The sequence below is a fragment of the Aptenodytes patagonicus genome, chromosome 2 (genome assembly GCF_965638725.1).
Source record: "Aptenodytes patagonicus chromosome 2, bAptPat1.pri.cur, whole genome shotgun sequence".
Classification (NCBI taxonomy): domain Eukaryota; kingdom Metazoa; phylum Chordata; class Aves; order Sphenisciformes; family Spheniscidae; genus Aptenodytes; species Aptenodytes patagonicus.
In genome coordinates, this window is record NC_134950.1 from 74,175,907 (window position 1) to 74,198,049 (window position 22,143).

General features: G+C 42.0%; 1 protein-coding gene across 3 annotated transcripts in view; it reads left to right on the plus strand.

Moving 5' to 3' along the window:
• The window catches only part of EPB41L4B (erythrocyte membrane protein band 4.1 like 4B), a 183,852-nt gene that overhangs the window by 109,701 nt on the left and 52,008 nt on the right, over positions 1 to 22,143 (plus strand). For all 3 annotated transcript variants that reach the window (XM_076330226.1, XM_076330227.1, XM_076330228.1), the window contains exons 17-18: positions 2,589 to 2,704; positions 12,094 to 12,219. In XM_076330226.1, the coding sequence (XP_076186341.1) occupies positions 2,589 to 2,704; positions 12,094 to 12,219 (242 nt within the window). The remainder of the gene's footprint in view (positions 1 to 2,588; positions 2,705 to 12,093; positions 12,220 to 22,143) is intronic.

The following is a 22,143-nucleotide window of genomic DNA, read 5'->3' on the forward strand; positions in this document are numbered from 1 at the left end:
CCAGGCCGTGTGGAAAGGCCACTGCTGGGAAAGTGTTTCTAGGAAGTAAATGGTCACTAACCTAGGGACGTTTCTCGGGGAGGAGCATGCTTGTGACCAAAATATCTCAAGTGGAAATGCCTGGAGAGTCAAAAGGTCTCATGGGGGGAATATGCTATCCTAGTGGAAGCTTCCCCGTGAGGATGACAGCGGTGAGGCTGTGCACACCAGCATTTCAGTTTGGCTACCTTGTCATTTTCCAAGGGACCACGGGCGTTTTGTGACTTATTCCAGTTCCTATGGACTGGACTCATCTCTGAGCTCTGAAGTGGAATGTGGAGTTCCCACCCATATGTACCTGGCATCAGGTCGAGACAGGGAGAAAGCATCTGCCTTTCCTCCGCTTACACCTATTCTGATAAATGCTGAAATTCCAGCACAATTCGCAGGACATGGGCAGGAGAGAGGGAAATGACAGTATACCCAGCCAAGGTTCCCTTTAAATACTGGTGCATGTTTCTCAGCAAACACACCGCCTGGGATTTTGTTACAGAAAACAAACCCGGGCCAGACCTGCCTGATTTTTCACATTCCAGGTAATTTGTCTACTTCAATTACTGGAAGAAGTGAAATCTGATGAAACAAATCTGACGTGTGTGTTTATGAAGGCAGTTCAGCAGAAGATGTTCTTTTCCTGCATTCAGCCTGATTATTGTATTTGCGATGCTGCCCTTCACCTCAAAGCTAACGTGCACAGATCATATCTTTTTATGCAGTAGATCTTCCCCCGGTGTACTCACAGAATCCCAGTCCCAGGGACCACTGTATTCAACAGCAGTTAGCCTTACAGCGCCAGCACTGCATGGAGAGGGTGAGCCGCTTGCTAAGCCTAATTGGCATGGCAACGTCGTGCACGGATTACCAGGTGCATGTGAGCAGATCCATCGGCAGCTGCCAACAAGTATGCAACGTACCTCGCAGAATTTTTATGGCGGAAAATGCCGAACGAGAAGAGGGAGCCCAGCTTGCCACTGAGCTTGCAGGTTATCACTTAAAAAAAGACATCCTTTATTCCTGAACTGCTCGCTACAAAAGTCCTTGTGTAACCCTGAGCAGAGAATGGTGTAATACAGACTTGAGTTTCAGGCTGAAAACAGTGCTTTGAAAAACCACAGTGCTGCTAGATCCTTTCTTGAAATGAAAGCCTGGCTTTGCCAAGACAGTGCTGACTCAGGAAATGTATGCCTTTTGTAGGACTTCAATTTTTTGCCTTTTTTTTAATCTATTTTCAAGGTTGAGTTAAAAGGCTAAACTGGCTAGCTTGTTTTCCGGAGCTCTCCCTTTAAACAAAAAAAGAGCGTAAAAGTCAGTTTTAAATCATAGCAAACTTGAATAATTTAAATAAGGCACTTTTGCCCCTCTATGTTCTTTCTCGACAGGAAAATAGAATGACTGTGTTTCTTCAAAAAAACCCAAACATCATCGTGTCTTATCTTACGACTGTGGTAATTTATTCCCAGGTACCATTGGGCAGTTTCACAGTCTCATATCCATGGAAGCAGCTGTGATGTGAGAAATGCCGAACTCTGGCATGACTAACTTGCGATGAGAGACCACCAAGGGGAGGTCAATGCTGATACTGTAACTTTTTCTGGGACCTTATTACCTCAGGGTCTGGTAATGTTTCACCAATGTCAAAACCAGTTTTTTGCTTATATCCCTATAAGCTGGTTTTAGCAGTCTGTCTCTAGTCAGCAAAGCCCTTAATGTATATTTAAACAGCTATAGAATTAGATCTTGAGTGAGTAATATTTAATATTCTTAGAACAGCTTAAGAACCTGATCCAAACAAAACTGCAGTCAGTGCAAGGTTTTTATTGATTTCAGTGGGCTTTGAATCAGACTCCAGAGATTACCGGATTGTTCCCAACTGTTACTACCTAGAATTCATGGCAAAAAGAAATACAGGAGGATGCACGGATTTGTTAAATCATCACACGATGAAGCTCATTTTTCTCAGAAGACTTGCAGGTATACATGTATATGCCACACCATTCCCCAGATGTTGGCAGAGACCTTTCAGGGCTGTTTCAAAAAATATTTTTTCTTGTCTTTCTGTGTCGGTGGTTTGCTCAAGATCTCTGTTGACAAAGCACAGCAAATTCCTGACAACAGTCTTAAGGAGGCTGGCATATAAATAAAGATGTCTGAGAGAAGCCAAAAGCTATACTCTGATCTCTTTACACATCACATGTTCTGAGAGTGGCACCTTGGCTGCATAAATAATCCCTCTGGTGTCAACTGAGTTTTAGAATATATTGGGGGGGGAGGGAGGGAGTGTAAGGAGAGAAGTATCTAGCCCAAAGCTGGGAAAAGCCCTGCTGAAATGTAGGGATGGGAGAGAAGGAGGGGGAGGAATTGTTTTCTAAATAGAAAAAACAAAAATGACCCAACAGGCATAATTACAAAACATTTTAGATGGTCTTACAGGGAAGATGGTTTGCTGACTGCTGTCTCTTCAAATGCAGCTGAGTGTCTTGCTCTGCGGTTCTTCTGCAGCCTCCCTTCAGACTGTGTTTTTTTCTTTCTTTCTTTTGGGCATCTTTTAGAACTGAGCTCAGGACTTCCCCTTCTTTATGATGAAACTTCTCATCTGAAGAAAATAGAAACGGAGAGCGTGAAGGTAGTTGGACCATGGCCAGCCCTGCACGTCAGCATGAACAAGGTATAGCATATACATATCTACTTTTACATATATATGCCGGAGAGCTCCTTTGTCACTTCATATTCAAAAGCTGCTGCTTTTTCACCTCCAGTTCAAATCAGCATTCATCTGCAACTGGCTTGCTTTTTAATCACCTCTCACCATCTCCTTACGGGACTGGGGTTTGGTTTTTAGATTTAGCATTTCCTTCAACTTTGCCTTTTAAAATTTCAGAAGCTGCTGCAACAATGTTATGATGTAGTTTTAGCTTAGTTGTGAAGAGTTAGTCATCTAGGCAGCCCAGAGCTGTAAAAAAATAACAACACTTTAAGTGATAAAAAAAAAAATCTTGTTTTTCTACATGAGGAGTCTGTGTTACGCCTTAAACCCTCCCCAGCATCTGATGTTAGTAGGTGTTTTATGAGTGAGTTTTTGCAGGGGTGGCAAAACAGCCATGTCCCACTGTTCCTGCCAGAGATCAGAGGCCACCAGGTCAGGGGCTCCTTGTATCCGTGTGAGGCAAAATCCACTGGGCCTGCGCTGTGGGGTGCCTTGAGCTGAGTCTGGATAGAGCCACAGAGACCTGCAGCTCTGGTTTGCAACCACATCAGTCCTGAGCTGAACCCAGTGAAGTTAATGAGAACATTGCCACTGGCTTCAAATGAGGTGGGTCTGGGCCTCCAGTGACTGTACAGACCTGTTAAAAGAAACAGTGTTTTGAGAGTTTTCTGTCGGTTCAAGGGAGAACTCAATTAAATTTCTTTACCTTGCTTTTACAGGCAGCCTTTTGTAATTGATATTATTTCAACAAGTGTTAGGGAAATTAAAATCAAAGGGGAGGTGGCAAAGTGTATCAAAAATACAAGCACAAAGGGGCTGTATATCTATATAGCATAATCTTTCTTTTTTTCTGGATGAGACAGTCGAGGAGATGGAAGTCAAGACTGAAAATCAGTGTCAGGTGTTTTTAATAAAAAATGAAATCTTAGAATATTTTTTTTCAACATTCTAGTTAATTAAAGTTAATCCATAATGCACTGGATTTTATGTCATGAAGATTTGCTTGAAGAACCGTTTTCAGGGTGTATCACGGGGTGGTGGTGTAGTTCAGCTAAGGACTGCAGTCCTTATGCCTTATGAACGTGGTCATGAGGCAGTGACCTATGTCATGACTTTTGGAGACTTCTGAATTAACAAATGAAGGTGGAATATTTTAGACTTTTTCCCAAATCTATTTGGTTATCAGCTGTGAGGAGCTGTCATTTTTTCTGACTGGTTGGTTTGAGTGGGGATAAAAGGTTAAATCATAAAGTAGACAAACTGGGGTGAAATGGAAAAGAAGTCATCTTTTTCCCGTGGACATTTCTCAGGTTCTTCTTCTAGAAATAGTCTTAACTGGTAATAAGTACAGTTTTTTATAGGCAAAACTAATTAAGCATTGACATAGTTTGCCAAAGGAAAATTCTTCATCTCACAGATTCATCCAGTGAATACCCAGGTCTTGTGAGAGGAGCACTGTAGTTCAGATGTAACTACTGATACTCTGTCCTAACCCCAGCGGAGAACATTCACTTAGGTGCAATGTCCAAAACGGTCCTACACTATTGAGCTTATTGACAGCTCAGTTTGGCATATATAAAGGGCTAAAGTGAAGAAGTGAGAGGACTCTCCCCATGTTGACCACAGTGCAAAAGTGGATAAACCAGTCTGGCTTGCGTTGCGCAAAAGATCCAAACAGATGATCTCAATGGTACCCTTGTGATCTCAAAATGAGTAGATTTATGATCTTTTTTCTTTCTTTAAATGAAAGCTTAAAACACTTTGGTCCTGTATTCCACCGTACTGTGCAAGTAGTCCCAATAAGAGTCCCTGAGACTTCTGCCTGGCAAAGCCTGACCTCTGATCTTCTTGCTCTTCTTTCTTCTCTGAAAATCCGTGGAGGGAGAACTTAGCTCTTCTATAATAAATGGTTTTCTTTGGCTTGTCCTGACAGCTCTAGAATCTTGTCCACAGTCAGATGGATTATTTATTTAAGGACCAATTAGCAGAACCCAGTCTCACAGCAAGTCAGTGCTTCACAATAAATACAGCTGCACAGTAAATGCAGCCTGTGTCTGCTGTGGTGAGACTTCCATCAGTCAAGGTTTAGCTGATGAAAAAGTCTTGCAATGAGCTCCAGGAGCTGTTAAATGCTTCAATTTCTGGCAGAAGCTCAGCAGAAAGCAAGGCTAGAGACATGGGCTGTCTAATGAAAACTCTCTCCTGGCAGTCATAGAGGGTTTGGGTTTAAGATCTGGGCAGCAATCCCATGAATAGCCGTTACCATGTGAATGCAAAGGTGGCCAGTCCCTCAAAATTTATTAAAATTGCCATTTTGAGCCATCTGAAAATTGTACATGCTCTTGAAACGTGCCCGGAGTCACCACCGGAAAGCACCTCAGTGATCAAGTCCTCAGGTTACAGGCTGTGGGTTGTGACCGACAGATCATTCTGAAGTTCTTTTGGCCCCTCCCTTGTGGTTTCTTCATCAAGCACCATTTTCTGACCTAGATCTTAGTGAAATGTGTACACAAGCTAAAACAAACAAACTGCAGGGCTTTGAGCTTTGAGCAGAACCTGGAGTCGCCTCAGCAGATGGCTTCTCCAATGAAAGAGAGGGACATGCTGTAAATACTGGGCTAACCCTGGGCTGAAATGCTGTGGAGCATCGCCCAGCACAAAGGCAGTGGGGCAGGTTAGACAGGATTGAACAGCCCTGAACTGTGACAAGCATTTTTCGCTCTGAGTGTGGCCTCTGAAGCTCCTTTGGTTATGGTGGTTAACTAGCTCAGTCCAGCAGCGAACAGATCTTTATGAGTGGTCAGTGTGTCTAGTTTCTGGCAAAAAAAATGGAACATTAACAGCTCTCCTGCACCACTCCATTGATTTCTATTCTACTAAGTGCTTTTTATTCCCTGGTTTTGCATCCTCTGAAATATTATGCTTAAACAAAACCAGTGAAGCAGTTATGAAGCTGCTTCATTTGCTCTATTTCTGAAAATAAAGCAAAAACTCCACATCTATTGTGGAGTCCCAAATTTCACTCCCTCTTTTCCTGTTGCAAATTATTATTTTTTCAAGCAAAGTGCTTTGGGGCTGGAATTTGTCAGGCTTAATAATCAACCCATAGGAGAATTAACAAGAAATTGGGTAAATTAGATTCAGCAGTTAATTAATTTGATTGTCCGCTACAGCAAAGTTCGTCTCATGGGAATGATGAATGGATGTGTCCAATCTCTTTTCCAGAGCTGTTTGGTACAGTGGACATGTCTGTCCACCTACTGAATGATAAAGTCAATTTTAACATGCGTTTCATGCCCTTTGGTGCTAGCAGACTCCTTAATCTCCAGGAGAGACAAGCCTAAGTGTTGTAGCTGTGAATGTATTTCTGATTTTCTTTCTTGCAAGCCTTTCCTTAGAAAAATATGTTCTCCCATCCCCCCTTGCTCCATGTGTGTATGTGTGTATATATAATATATATTATATATAATAATATATATTACATATATAATATAAAGCCAAGAATGTATTGTTAGCATTTCTGAAATCTTGGGAGTCTAGTAATTATTAGTCCAGATGTAATTACTACATAAAAGGAAAGAATACTAATACAGTTCAGATTGTTTCTACCCCTTTCCTGGTGTTATGCTCACCCTTTCCGTACACCCCTGGGTGCTAAGGTTGGTGATTTCATTCTGGTGGAGGCAGAGGGGTGTTACGATAATCATGTTCATGGTTTCTTCTTCCTTGCTCTAGGATCCACTTCGGGTCCTTTTGTATGTTTGCAGACATGCTTTTACATCTTGATCTTTCTTCATTGATCTGCATCTTCATGTTACACACAAATTTACTATACATGGTTGCTTTTGCATATATATGCTAGATACTATGTCTTCACTCTCTTCATTGCCCCTAAAACCAGTTTTGTCCAGGTCCAGGTCTGCATTTCTTTAACTGGCTGTTGGTGAGTTGTTTATAACTGCGGGGTCTCCAGTGCCAGCCTGTGCCCCTTGCGTTATCACCCCATGCCTGCGCTCCTCTACACCACCTCCTGTGTCTCCATTTCTCAAGGTCTCTATTATCCTACCAGCCCTGTGTTGCTTTAGACTACCTCATTGTGTTAGAGTCATAAATATCTCATTCTACAAAGAATAACTGCTTGCGTTACTGTTTTCTATGTAAAATTATTGCTGTTACAGCTAAACCTAGTAAAACAAAGCTGCAGGCAGATCAAGAAAGGTTCAGACAGAGTGAGCCTGATGAGCCTCAATGGCTCTGCAAACTCTGTTCAAAGCTTATGGCCTTTCGCTAGCGTGGCATAAGCTACGCATTATGCTAGCCCTGGCATTACAGGGCTACCCAGTTACACTACTGACTGCTTGCAGATGATACCTCTTGCAAAAAAGCTGTGGAACTACCTGCCCCATGCACAACTGCAAAGACTAAAGCTACTGCGGTTCCAAAAATCATTTGTGGTTTAAAAAAACCCACAAAACCAACTCGCTTTGTTGATATATCTGAGACTCTTCTGTGTGATACACTGATCAGAGGGTATACCCCGGGAAACATGGCTACCGTGACCCAGTAAGGCTATCATGAAGCTTGGCATTGACAGAGGCAGGATCTAATAATATTGAGCAATAGCATTTTATAAAATAAATTTGATACCAGGAACTAAAGAGGTTTGCTCCAAGGATATAAGCATAACGATTTATTGGGAGTTATATCTTTCATTAGACCAACTGACAGTTGACCTGAGGAAGGTCTTGTGTATCTGACAGCTTAATGAGGGGGTTTTTTGTTCGTTCGTTTTTCCAAATGTATTTTTCTAATAAAAGATGCAGCTTCTGCTTGCAAACTTTGCCTCAAATAAGAGTAACACATAATCATACAGGTCTTGCTATTATGGTATCTGTTCATAATTAGTCTTAGCTATCACATAGAAAAAATTCAATAAATGTCCTCATGGAAAGGGGGCAAAAGAGTCTATAGATTTTCATGCACATTTGCAGATGTAGTTGAGTCCCAGGAAACCAAAGGGTTTGACCTTACATAGCTAATGTGCATTCAGAACCTATATATCTGTGTCGTCTTCATTAAAATTTTACCTCCCGCTAGTAGTGAAGACTAGCAACAAAGAATAGACCTGCATTGCTAAACAAAATATTAATTCTATTCTTCAGATGTCTCCAGCTAAATACGTGTTTTAAACATACTATGGGTCTAAGAAGAGACTATTGATAAATTCACAGAGGCAAAAGATCATGAATCTTGCTCTTTGTACAAAGTTCGATGTGGAACAAAGCATGAATCTTGTAAAGCAGAGAGAATGGGAATGTTAACTACAGGAGTGGTATCGCTGTGTTTCATGCAACTATTTTTATATTCTGTACGTGTACTTAATATTCAGTTAGCTTGGCAAACCAAAGCCAGTGTCATCATTATCTAACACTGTACAAATCTGCCTTCAGTTCTAGGATCAGCAAATGTAATTGCATTTAAAGTAAATGTTTGGGAGGAGAAAAGCAAACTGAAGACCTCAATTATAAAAAGAAAAACAGGCATCTAGTTTTATGTGTGTATATATCTGAGCTTGTTCAACCCACTTCTATCAAACCCATTTAAATGCAATTCTTCAGTGTTCTTCTCTGGAAAAATAAAGTTCTGCATCAATGGTGAAAGTGATGTGAACACATTGCTATCTTTTAGCACCAGCAGAACTGGAGATGGAAAACTGGAGTGTTATCAGGTATCTTAACTGAATGGTCTTCTTCCTCATTTCTAAACCTTTTAGGATGAGTTTAGATTGCAATTTTAAGCAAGAAGATTATTTCTTTCACATGCAAGTTTGTCTCTCAGACATTCACTTGAAAGGGGCGTCTCAGATTCTTTGGAATTACATAATAAGAAATGATAAAATTGGAAGTTTCATTAACATTATGCCATGTTTAGTTTTCTAATGACTTCCACATAGAATGCTCTTAGTTTATAAATGAAAATAAAATTTTAATAACTGCCGACCTGGTACAACATTTGAATACCCAGCTGCTATCTTCATGCTTCACGCATCACTGCAAGCGATAAGGATTCTGGAAATGTAAGATTTCTTTATTATACAGCAAAATAAAGTAGATTACAGCTTTCATTCTTGCAGCAATAGTATATAGAGATTCCTAATGCAGGCAGGTTTTAAATCTTTGATTTTCTTATAAAGTAGTGAAATGAACCATAGAAGGTACTGTATGGTTTTGTATAGTCCTGTAATATTTTTTTTCTTTTGCCTTCTTGATGACAGTTATACTTTAGGAGTTAAACTGGGGGATGAACGGGCTTATATGTAAAGATTAGTGGCATTAAGGAACAGGAGGAACTTACATAGATGCTTAGAAGTGCTAGTAGTCTGCAGTAAGGAGGTGCTACTTTGTTCTATGATTTGAGTTCACTTTTAGTCTGGATCTTCAGTGCCACTGACTAGATGTGTAATAGTCTCAGCTAATCAGCTATGTGAGAGCAGAATTCAGTAATGATTCAGGATATGCTGCACTGTGGCAGAAACGTCCGTCGTTGCCAAGGCAGGCTGGCAAAGAAGCCTTTCACATATATTCAGAAGCTAGAGGAGGTCTGGGTCAGGTCGAGCACTCCCAAGCCCCGTGTGGGGTTTGTGTGCAGTCAGCGTTTCTACTAGGGCAGGGGGAGGTGGTGGCCTTCGGCTGCTGGCTCAGCATCTGGTGAGCAGGTCGAGGCCAAGCAGCGGTTGCAGCAATGTCTGTTCTTCATGTGTGGTCACTAAAGGTGCTGCTGCTCCTGGTGGGGTGCGAGCAAAGCAAATTTTGCTTGCTTGAAGGTGAAACCCTTGAAGTGTGACCCAAACAAGGGCTAAAGCAGAACTGAATGCCCAGGAACGGCTTCTAAGAAGTCTGCAACCTCCAGCAGCAGCAGCAGCTTTCCCTTTTCAGCCAGGTCAGCAAGCATCAGCGTTTGGACCTCTCAAGTTGTGGGAATCTCAATGTGAGACTTGCGCATCAGATCCTGCACTGGGGACAGTCTCCATTACACGGAGTCATCCGATATAATCCTGAGTACAGCAGGAGGTTTGGACCTTTTGAGGGTTCCCAGCTCCAGGACAGCCCTGAGGGCTTCTATCTTGCTTGGTCAATGTGGGGAAATTGGGCAGGGGAGAAAGAACATAAGGGCTGAAAAGCATCCATATCCATCTGAATAACAGATAGATGGGACTTTGGAACTTTTCAAGTTACGAAACAAGCTTGTCCCCTGAACAAGCATCAGTTGTCTTGATTTAGCTAGTAAAATACAGTTGCTTAATCTTGCTTGACTGAAATGACATTTAATTAGTATCCAGTGTTAAAACAAAGGTGGGATTTTGCACGGCCTTTAGAAATGCCACTGCTTAGTGCGTTGTTCTTTCTGCTGTTAGAAATCAATACACTTAAAAGTTGACAATAATAGCAGCCCTTTTAAAGTGTGTAATAGTGCACTGTGACTACCAAGACTATTGGTGAAGGAAAAGTTGTGCTTTCTTTACAGTTAATTTTGTCCTTTTGAGTATCTCCACTTCTCAGCTTCATGAGTACCCCAGAAAAAGATACCTATGGCAAACAAATATTTCATGGGTTCTTTCATATGCTTGCCAGAACTACCGTTATATTCAAGACTGAATAGATGACTACAGTTCCGTAAGTTGTTCCAGCTAGATGCTGTCACTTTTCATTTTAAGTATTTTCTTTTTCCCTTAGGAGGAAAGTGGGGAGAATGAAAAGTCCAAAAATATCTTCCACTAAAACCAGTAAATGTGGCTCGGCAAATAAACATGTAAGAATTATTAGAAATTTGCCAGAGGAGACAATCTCACGATGAGCAACCCTTTAACAGACAGTTGTTCAAAACCATACCTGGCAGCTATGGTATTTTGGATGCACAAGTCTGCTGGACCAACTTTGCTTACACATGAGAAATATCTTGCAGTCTCAGTAGAGTTCTGCAGGGGTCTGGCTCTTTCCCTCCCCAGTGTTTGCAGAACAGTTTCCTCAGGCAACATAACTGCACTTGTGATTTGCTCCACTTGCAGAAAGTGTCCCCCGAATCTTGATGTTCCCTTTCATCTGTGACTGTTCGTGGACCTGAGAGAAGAGTCAGTAAGATTATAGTTACCGTCAGCCAGTGGGATGCCATGGGGGAGGGCAGAAGGAAGCATAAATGAGGCAGATTTTGAAGTTAAAGGGCTAATCATATGGCAATTTCAGTGGCTAAAAAATGATCGGTTCTGTCTTGAAATACTTTGCCAGAGGTGAACCTCAAGGATGTGCTGGACCTGGTTTACTGATGCCTTGTACCTGTTTTGGCTGAAATCTGAATGACAGCATTACATACCTGTTCTGTCTGGGTGTATACAACCACTCACTCTTTGCAGCAGTAAGAGTGGAAAATGAATGCATAGGCTAGGCTGTTACTCGGTTGTAATTGTCTCATTTTCAGGAAGAATGGGAAAGTTTGCAATGGCTGCTATGCCATCACCCAATTCTTCTTTAAAAATATGTAAGATATTACAGTTTGATTGTTTAAGAGTTCGTGTTTACAATCCTGGTCTCATTCATACCCCGTTTGTTTATACATTAGTATTACATTGTCCTTTTTGTTTTCTCTTTTTTTCTTTTCTGCATGGGAAGTTTATTCATGCTGGCGTTTCTGCTGGATGTAGTTTGTTCAAGGCACAAAGCCTTTAGGTCATGTTTGAACAGGTCACTAAACTAGCTGTCCTGAGGCTTTAGATTTCTGATCCAGATCACTGCATAGGTAAGGGGTTGACATCAAGTGGAAACAGCAGCAGCAATGTTTAAACTCCCTGGATTTTTCTTTTCTTTCTGATGAAGGAGATTTTGCTTGGCTTGCAATTACATGGAGATCCTTTCAAATCGCTCTGGTTAAATTTGCAAAGCCCCTTTACATTCTTAGGGTAATGTAAGAAACCAATGTTCACTATAGTTGAGTGTTGTGAACTTTTCCTTCTTCTGCCTGCTGTGGGATACTTTGAGACAATGTTTTCCTTCCTCAGTGTGATCACAGGTTTGGGCAACCACTCCAGGGCCTGGCTGGGCTTTTTCTATGTATCTTCACCCCACATCGGTCTATTACTCAGGCTTCCCTGAGGCTTTTTTTGTCCTGAAAATGGTATCAAGTCATTAAATATTTTGAAAACTTTTTATTTTAAGATGTATCTATCAGGGTATGAACACGGAGGTTTTATCCAGTATTGCTGAATCAAGTTGTTACAAGTAAAAATTGGACCTTCGACCATTTTGCTAACTTATATTTCTAATATATGTCACTGTGCTTGTCTTTTATATTAAATCTAGGGTGAAGACAAGAAAGTGTCTGAAAAGACTCTTCATGCCCCTGTGTCGCCTTCCTCTGTACCTGACCATATGAAGTGCAACATCCTTAAAGCTCAAGTGGAAGCTGCTTTTAGAGTAGGCGCCCAGGTAATCTGTGTTTAATATTTCGTCTTTCTAGTTTTGGCATAACTTACACCAAGTTTCCAAAATCACGTCGTTCCTGAGGAAGCATCTTGTTTTACCTCAAATATCCACATTGACCTAGCTTTCTCTAGCTACTCTACAGTTTCTTCAGGTAACTCAAAATGATTGATATGATGGAAGTAGGAAATTTGTCCTAACTGACATGATTAATACAGCTGAGAAAATAGGAGAGAAGGCCCCAGGAAATCTCCATGTTTTGATTTTGTCACTGTAGCTTTTACTTACTTTGTAGCTAAGAAACAATAACCTCTGGAGTTTTCTGAGGCTACACACCACTCATGGAACCTGTGGTTAAGGGTGTTCTAAAGATAATATCTAGGCATCCAGATGCAACCTTTGTTTTAGGGGATTAACTTTAGATGTCTGAATGTGAAATGTTAGCTAGTCTATTGTTTTCTTACTTGTTTGTGTGCTTTTAACTAAATTTCAAGCTGCTATTTTCACTGCTTGCTCAGTGTTTACATCGGATACATCCTGTTTCAAAAACACCACAAGTCTTGTAATAATGTCACACAACTGAAAACTGCTGCTAGATGGCATGACTGTAAGAAGTTCTTTTCCCAGTCAGAGGTAAATCTAAGTGAAACCTAAAATATGTGATTCTTTTCAAGTGTAATTTGTGGACAAAAGATAATGCCGTTTGTGCCAAAAATAAAGCCAAATAGAATGCTTTAGGAAGAAAAGTAGAGGCAGAAAGATTGGTATGACTCTTATCCCAAATTCCTGTGGTATCCCTGTGCATGCTATTCCCTTTGAATACAAATTATGTTGGTGTTTCCATTGCTTTGTTTCTTTTCACAATAACGTATCAGGTCAACTTGCCCTGCAAAGGATTTTGTTAACAATCATCTTTGTGTATTTGTTGTTCCCTGGCAGATCTTTCATCTGAGAGCTAGATTACATCTGGTCTAGCTAGACCTAAGGAAGTATCAAAATTTGGTTATTCTGACCGCCCTAGATTTCAAGAATAGAAACCGTAAATCTGACAGCATGTGGGGGAAGGAGGTTGGGTTTTTTTCTTTTAGTTTTTGCTTAAAGCAGTTCTCTCACCTCTCTGAATTCTGTGTTGTATCAACTGTGTTTTATGCAGCATGTTTCTTGTTTGATTGCCCTTGGGTTTGCCCTCTGTTTTTCCTGTGTGTCTTTTCTACAGGATGTCATCATGTATTTCTCACGTTTGTATTTTCTCCTGAATACGCTTAATGGTCATGTTTGACTGGATAGTTAAAGACTGGAAGCAGTGTGTGCTGTTGCACTCAGAGTACAGCATTACTAAGGGGAGACAGGAAATGTGCTAAACATATGCATCTCTCAATTCACCTGCCCTGCCTTAATTTTTCACCCTGAGGCTTTCCGAGGGAGAACATCCTGGGCTGCTTTTTCATGCATGCCATAACTGTATTCTTTAGCTGCTGCTATGTTGTAAATAAGTTTCAGAGCAAGCCAAGCATTCCTTACTTCCTTCTCACCCGTGTTGTTTTGCACAAGGCTTTAGCAGTCAGATTGGATTAAGTAGGTGTCTGTAGGTTTGACCCCAATGAGAAAAGTCTCGTGATTTCAGGGAGAAGGAGGGGAAGCAAGACTGTTGTAGGGTAGCACGTATTGTGGAAAAATAATGGCATACGGTTCAGTTTGAAATCCCTGAAGCTTTCAGTACTAACGACGTATGGCCTAAGAGTTATAGCCAGTAAGTTAGGACATCACCTTAATCATGGAAATCCTCATTCAACTCCCTGCTTAGCCACAAAATTGCCTGTGCAACTAGAGATGAGTTCTTCTGCACTTGAGCTCCCCTCCTGTCAAGTATGAAAGATTACCCTTCCCAGATACATTGCAGAAATAAGTAGGCAGAGACCAGGCAATGGTCAGCCATTACAGTAAGAAGCTGTGGCTAGACAAGCACTGGAAAGGGTAGGCAAAAAGTCCAGGGTGAAGGAATGAGTAGAAACACACCATCTATCACCTAGAAAATGGGAGGAGGGAGAGGGCTACAGGAGGCCCCGATAAACCATTGTACCAGCATGCCATAAAACCACCCAGTTATCTTCTCTACTCCCCCCCGACCCGAACAACTAGGTAGGCGAATACCGGTAGCTAAGCCATTCCCCAGTGGCAGTTCGATCATCTTCTGGGAAAAGTGAGCCAGGATGGCATTACACTGCCCAGGGACACTTACAGCATCCTTTTGAGGGAGCAGATAAGAAATAGTTTCTTCATGGAAGACAACTTTTAACTCCATGTATTGCTCCACGGCTGTGATCCTGCCCCTCTTTGACCCCATCTGACATATCCTGCTGCCCAGTATATCTGCAGGACTAACCCTGTTATCCTCTGCCCAATTCTATCTTTTGACTCCAGTTCCATATTAAATCCCTGAGAAGTCCTGCCTTCTGGCCTTATTCTTAAGACTCCAATTTCTCATCTCTTGTTTTCTGTATCGTCACATTTCAACTCACAAGGCAGCCAGGGCAAGAAGTATATCTAGGTTCTGTAAGGCACAGCCTATATTCTTTGAGCTGTAAAGCAAGATAGGCTGATTTTCCTCATGTACAGCATAGATTTTCCTTTATTTCATGGTATCACAAAAAAGATGAGGATTTTCTCTTCTCTACTGTATAAAAGGAAGAAGAAAGAACCAGCCTCTGTCTTATGCACATGCTATTTGAAATTAAATGTTCTTTTAAAGGCTGGGTGGAGTATCTACTAATACATTTTTAAAACATCCCCAAAAACCTATGGTCTAACTCATCCTTTATGAAACTTCATGGGACATCTTCATTATACAGTTAGGTGTAAAAGCATGAGAGAAATATAGGTGCACTGTAGGATCGGATCCAAAATTAAGAAACTGTTGCTTGAAATATTTGTAACAGCTCTTTCTCTAAGCAGTGGGAACTGCATAGAGCATATTTCAATACCATATGCTACTAACATCAGGATGTGACAAGTTTATGAAGGCACCTCCTGCATGTAGTAGAAAAAGAAGCTGTTCCTTGTTAATTCTGAGAATGGAGTGAATGTTTGCAAGTGGAAAATACAAACTGGGACAGGAAATTTTCTGTAGTTTTCTTTCTTTATGGCAGCTAGACACCAACACAAGAGAGAGCCTTAGAAATGAATGATTCCAATGCTCATGATTTAAAAAATTAAAAAACGGGAAAATTATGCAATACATTTGAAAATATATTCTGGAAGATGGACTCTGCACTGCTTCATTTCAGAATTATGCTGAATGCTGAATTACGTTTATCGCATTCCTAGGGGCTAATACACCATCTCCCATGGTTATAGTCCTGACTTAGAGACCGAAAATTTGCAAGTTTATGGTGCTGATCACTGAGCCCTGCATGTGGTTTAGAGTTATAGAGCAGCAGGAAACTAACACGAGTGAGTTTGTTTACTTGGTGAAGATGGAAATATTTATGTGCCGTTCTGCTAGCTGGAGAGTCAAACTACAGTGTGCACGGGGATGCTGGAAGCTGAATCCAGGAGCACACTGCTGCACGTGAGGAACCCACACACGACTGTGGGAACCTGCTGTTTGCACGGAGCATGCCATACAGTATGTGTAGGTCTAGAGCAAAGGAGCAGTATTTCGCCACACCTTTCAAACTGTGCCACAGGGATCTGCCACCTCCTAGCTGACAGACTGCATATCACAGTTCCCACATAATTAAGCTCCACGGGAGCACTAAACACTGTGAAGCAACTGACATCTTTTCTTCTTTTTTTTTCTTCCTTTTTTTTTCATTTATTCCAGACTCTTCAGTTGAGAGGGAGTGGTATAAAGCAGCAGTGAGGAGCTGCCAGAATACAAAAGACCAGCTCTCCCTGGCCTTTAAAACCCCTTTGCAGCTTGCATGAGTCAGTGCTGATATGCTGTGATTGATCAGACAACTTGTTAGTATCACAAAGAGTCCCTTTTGCCAAACAGTTCATGGCCCAACTGATGGAGGAAAGATACTAGCAGGTTTCAGTTGCTATTTATATCCACTTTGGCTCCAGGCAAATCCTAATTATCCTTAGAATTAAGCACAGGCTCCTGAGCAATCTCAGCTATCTCAACAGGGCTTTTTCTTTTGGCGGGCAGTGTGTGTTGTGTTCTAGTAGTTTGTCTTCTACAAGCGGTGTTTGTATTCTCCACCTGTTATTCAAGCTTTCCTAAATCCTTGGGTTGATGTAAGTCTAGCAGGTTAGCACGGGGAAGGAACTGAGATCCTGTTTCTCATAGATATCTACTGCAGCTGGTTTTTGCATTACCCGCGTCTTTCTCTGTCTGCAGACAAGGGAACGCCAAGCCCATTTTTAAGATACATTTTTGCAGTGCAGTTTATGGAAGACAAGCACAGGTGACATTACCACCAAGCTATTCCTCACTGAGCATTATGGGTTGTTTGTTAAGAAAAAAGTGGTGGGAAAAGGTAGTTTGGAGATGCGGGGTTATTTACAAAAAGCATACAAAATCCCATTCGCTTCTGCTTTATCAACCCCAAGGGAAACTCTTGGCTGGCGAGAGGTATCTTCTATCAGCCAGGTTTGGGTTCTTGAGCAATTGATTCCCCTGCCTTGATTCTCAGTAAACAAAGGGACGTTTACGCTGAACAAAGGGACGTTCAATCCTCTAGCCCTTTTCACACACTAACTCTCTTCACAAGCTTATACACATGTAAATTTTTAGGCCGGGTCGATAGCCATCTCCCTCTTTTTCCTCCCTGTCCTAGAAACAGGTACAGACCAACGATCATGTCGTTTTGCTTTAAGTATTGCAAATATGTGAGTAAGTGCAGGTTGCTTGTGCTGTCTAGAGTTGCCTCGAGGAAAGGACTGGACTGTGGTACAGCAAATGTCTCAGGATATGCACGGGTACAGGTGTCATCCTGCAGCCTGTGCTCTCTACATAAATGCAAGCCATGGCTGCAAATGTAAATGAGACTGGGATCTATGCATTATTTATGGTAGAAAGGGTGCATAAGTGAAATGACTCACAGTGCTAGTCTATCTTAGCTACATTTTTGATGATTCTTTGCCTTTTTCATTGTCTCCTTTAAGGAAAGATTCGAGTGTAAGGACTTGTCAACTTCGAAGTTCCCATGCTTTTGCAGTGTGTTTCGAGAAAAAATTTACTGTCTTATGTGATCTGGGTCTTTGGAGCTTTATTCACTTAAGGGGATCTGGATTCAAACCCTAATCAGGTCATGAATGAAAATAGAGTAGGTGAGGGGAAGACACTTGAGGATTTATAATCTTATGTGATCTTTCTTATAATAGGACTTAAACAAATCCTTCTGGATCCCCAGAGGAGTTCTTAGCTTTCACTAGATGTTGACTTAAGTACCTTGAAAGGATCAGCTTTTCCAACATTTTAACCTCTTCCCATCATGAATTAGATGCTGTTTGCTTCCCTCTTCTCCTTTCCTCCCTCCCTCCACCCGTCCTTATTCAGAGCACAGAGCCTACTGCACAATCTGACAGTCTTCGCACAGAGATCGGAACTGGAATTACGTGAGTGTAACAGGTCACAGCTGAGGTGTTCAGGCTCTGGGGGAAGCTTGCACAGCTCCTTACGTACACAATGCCTTCCTTGCTAAAGCTGTTGCTGTTAGTCACCCACTTGGATGAGCAATAAACTCACTGGTGAATTTCAGGCTAAGTAAAAAGAAGCAACTGTGCTGGGACTGTCAACTGGAACAGCAGCGAGCGCAACATCGCTTCAGTTATAATTGCTCGTAACAATGGAATTTAAAAACGGCTCAGCTTCAAATCCTCTGTGTTCAGTCGCTATGGGGAAACAGGTTTGCTCAACTTTAAAAGCAAGGCTACAGGAAATGAAGGGTGTCAGAGGTATAAAAATACAAGATTTTGAATGTGTGGGGGCCAGGATGATCAATATATGATACGTGGCAGCTCATTAGAAGTGTGTCAGCAATGATACCTCAAAGTCAGGGAAGGAGCTGAGGAAATGATGCGGCAGCCTTGCTGAGGTACAGAAGGGGAGGGAGGATTTAGATAAACAGAATGTGGGAAAAGGGAAATCTTTAATTTATTCCCTGGGATACTGGAGGCAAATGTGGCACTGGTGTCACAAGACTGTGACAACGCATTGTGGGTATGTCAGCTATGTCTCCTAGCTGGCATGTCTGTAAGTGCTAGTACATGATGAGACAAGTACTCATCATGTAATTGCGGTGATGTGTAGGAGCCCCGCCATAGCCCAGGAGACACATGGTGCCAGGCCCTGTTCAGAGGGAGAAAAACAGATTAGTCTGTTCCCAAGAGACCTAACCGTGATGCTTTTCTGCCTGAAAGGATACATTTGACATATTAAATCACCAAGGTAGGTTTACCTTGGCAGGGCATTCTTCCCGATGATGTGTTGCTTAGCCTGTATTACCTAATGAGATCAGCCAACAATCGGCGTGGCTGACAAATGACAAAAATGTTGATGAAGAGCTGAAAAATCTGGTATGCTTCAGGCCTCCTTAGCATCATTACAGAGCCAAAGAACCAAGATAGAGAAGTATTTCCAGGCCACTGCAGTGAGAGCCATTGTTTCCTTACCTTTGAAGATCTCCAAACCTGTGAAAGCTTTGTTGCTTCTCCTTCCTTTCTGTAACTGGGAACTTTGTGAAATTGCTAAATAAGAGACATCATGTGTTTCATATGAGCCTTCCAGACCCTTGTCTTTCTCAGATGAGAACCTAACACCCGCCCTTGGCTGCAGAGATCAGATTCTTCATGCAGTCTTTTTTGCTGATTCAAGATATTCCTATTGTGGATCAGATGGGGCGAGAGCCGCAGTGATGCCCCTTGTGATGGAGGAGAGGCACAGAGGGCGCTAGCTCCCCAAGGTGCTTGCTTGAGGTTTGAAGAACACAGCCTGCCTTGCCCAGTGCCGCTGGAGGCTCACCAGCCCACAGTCCCAGCCAGAATTAGTCATCTGTGCAGAAGCACAGAAGACTGCAGCCAAAGTTGTGTCTTTCCTGTATTCTCCTGCTTGGTACATGCCCAGTGCAACCAGTTCCCATTTTGAGGTCCTGTTCCCCATCATCCTGGGGCTAACTCTTCCTTCAGAAGAAAATAGAAGGAGCTCTAGGCAAATCCAGCCACTGGGGCTTATGAATTCATATGTGGAGTTGCTCCCACAGCCCAGAAAGTGTTCCTACCCCTGCTGGAAAGCTCAGCAGGGTCTGATGTAGCATCCATGGAGCATCCACCCCCTCTCTAAGGCTCCAAAGGACCTGGCTGCTGGGACAGCAGCAGGGGCTATGGGTGCTCAGGAGTTGACTGAAAAGCAGTCTGAAAACTGTCAGGATCAGCCTGGCAGCCCATAGGTAGATCGCTTAGGCAGCTGTGGGCAAAATTTAATATTAGATGCTTTTCTCCTCTTTTCATCTTTTGGTGAAACTAGTCTTTCTTAGCAATTATCTATGAAGACAGCCTGTGCAATGGCATTTCTGTCCAGGCATGTTTCTTGTCTCTAGTATGATAAAGTAATGCTTTACCTTTGTTTCTAACACCATCCAGAAAGTTAATGGCATATGAAATTGGAACATTAATAATTTTTCTTTTGCTCTGGGCCCAGTGTAGATAAGAAAAGAGAATGGCATTGTGTGGATGGATTATATGGATCAACCTTTAATTTTGTTTGTTTTGTAGTCTGGTAGCCAGAAGAGCCAGCTTGTTTCTCTTTGGGTAATTATTAAATGAATCTGCTTCTGTATAAATGAAGTTTCCAGGTCTGCTATGCCCTGAAACCTCTCCCTGTCAGAGCAGCAGCCTCTGGGTGAGGGGAGAATCTGCCTTAGTTAAGGAGCTCTGTGCAGCTCCATGCTGCTGCTGTCTCTGTCCTTACACAGCTCAGTGCTGGGCTTTCTCTGGGTGACAGAGCCTCTGCCCAGCTCTCCATATATGTTCCCCACCAGGTACCTCCTGCTAGCCTTGGCTAAACTCCCTTGTTCCACTGATGGAGGGCATCCTGCAGTGGAAACCCAAATCCTGGCCCTAGCATGTGCACTTCTTTTCAAATGAAGGCAAACTGTCTGGGAATTATGTTGTGAGAGTTGTGTACAAGTATAACCCTTGTTTTACATTCACATCTTTTCAGTAAGGCTGAGGAAGTCCTTGTGTGGTTAGTGAGTGTGATTTGCTGAGTTAGGAGGAAAAATAAAAGAAACACACTGTCACCTGATGACTTACTGGCCTCCTCCTGAAAACAAATAAACCAACCAACCAACCAAAACCCAACAAGCCAACAAGTAAAGCAAGGGCAGTACAGTTCCTGATGGCTGAAGCCCTTTGCAGAAATGTTTGCAGGTATAACATTTTCCTATGTCTGTTCATCCATAGGCATGGAGGAGAGGCATAGGGTGAAGAAAATTAACCCATCCTTATTAATGTGTACCTGCCAATGCACACCCGTGGCACCCAGTGTGCATGCCGGCATCACCTGAGGCTGTTCAGGCCTCTCCATTTCTTTACATGCTCCCTCTCTCCCTCCAGTTTAGAATGGGAATGCTTGCTCATTGGTCTGCAGTACTTACTTGTGGGTACAGGAGTCTCTTCTGTTCTCTAAAGCATGAGTAATAATGGAGAAAATTAATACCAAGAGAAGTTCCTCAGGATGCTGATCATGCCGTGTAGGAATACACCACTTCTTGAGTTGCAGGCTTAGCCTTCCAATGCAGAGAAGGCAAAAGAGAGGGGTAATGTAGTCACAGAGCTGAGAAGAAACGAAGGGTCAGGTATTAGGGATTAATACAGTGAAGCCCTCTCACCTGGCTAATGAGGTCCATGGCTCATAGTGGGTGGAATTTTAATAATTTCATTCACGGTCACAGCCCCTGCATTGCATCCTTGATCTCCGTATTCTCTTTTCTATTGTTGTGTTCAAGTGCATCTTAAAATGCAGCTCAATTAATTTGGTGAAAATTGGAATAAAGTAAAATTTATGGTTTTAAAAAGTAGCCAATTTGACACATAATAAGCAGCTAGCTTGTTAGGCTTAACAATAAAATGTTGCTGAGACATCAGTGTGGAAGAAGAGACTGTGTGTTAAATTTCTGACAGCTGGATTCATGTTTACAGCTTTCAGAAACCCAACAGCTTTATAAAAAGCATTATAATTTCTGTAGAACAAAGAAATGTTACTTCAGTGCTCATCTATGCCAACAAAGAATGATTTTCAATGCTTTCTCTCAATTCCTTAAAACACATTTTCTTTCCTTTCAGGAAAGTACTAGATTTTGAATAAACTTCATGCTAAACAGAGCTACTAGAAGACCAGTTAAAAAAAAAAGTTTTCTAGAGCTGAGTTAAACTTCTTAAAGTTATTAATTTATTAAAATTTAAAAATTGCACTCCTGGTCCTGAAATTATTCACAGTGTGACGCTAATTCACTGAAAAACTTAGCTGCAAAACATTTGGTGGCTGAATTACAATGGTGGTGATGGTGTGATTATGTCCCACTTTTATCTGATTCCTTAATGTTTAGAGCATTTGCCTGGGACTGAGGAAACCTCTGGCTGAGGGAGATTAAACCCAAATACATGAGAGCACTATGTTGGGGTGGAGCTTCTCCGGTACCTGCCTCAGATCCTGTTCTCTGAGTAAACTAGCTGTCAACTAGCTTCCTCTGTGTAAACTAGCCCCCTAGGAGAATGACAAACCTGCTGATGAGGTTCAGAGGGTCCCCTCTCTGCTGATGAGGGGTTTGGTATCAATATACAAGGTGCAACAACTCTAACAGGAAGGGTTACGGAGGGACTTATCTCAAAATGCTCCCTAACCCATCACCTCAGGTACTTGCCTGGTCTGGAGCAGGCCCAGGACAGAGTTCACATTCTGCCAGGCTCCCAGTGGTTCCAGTT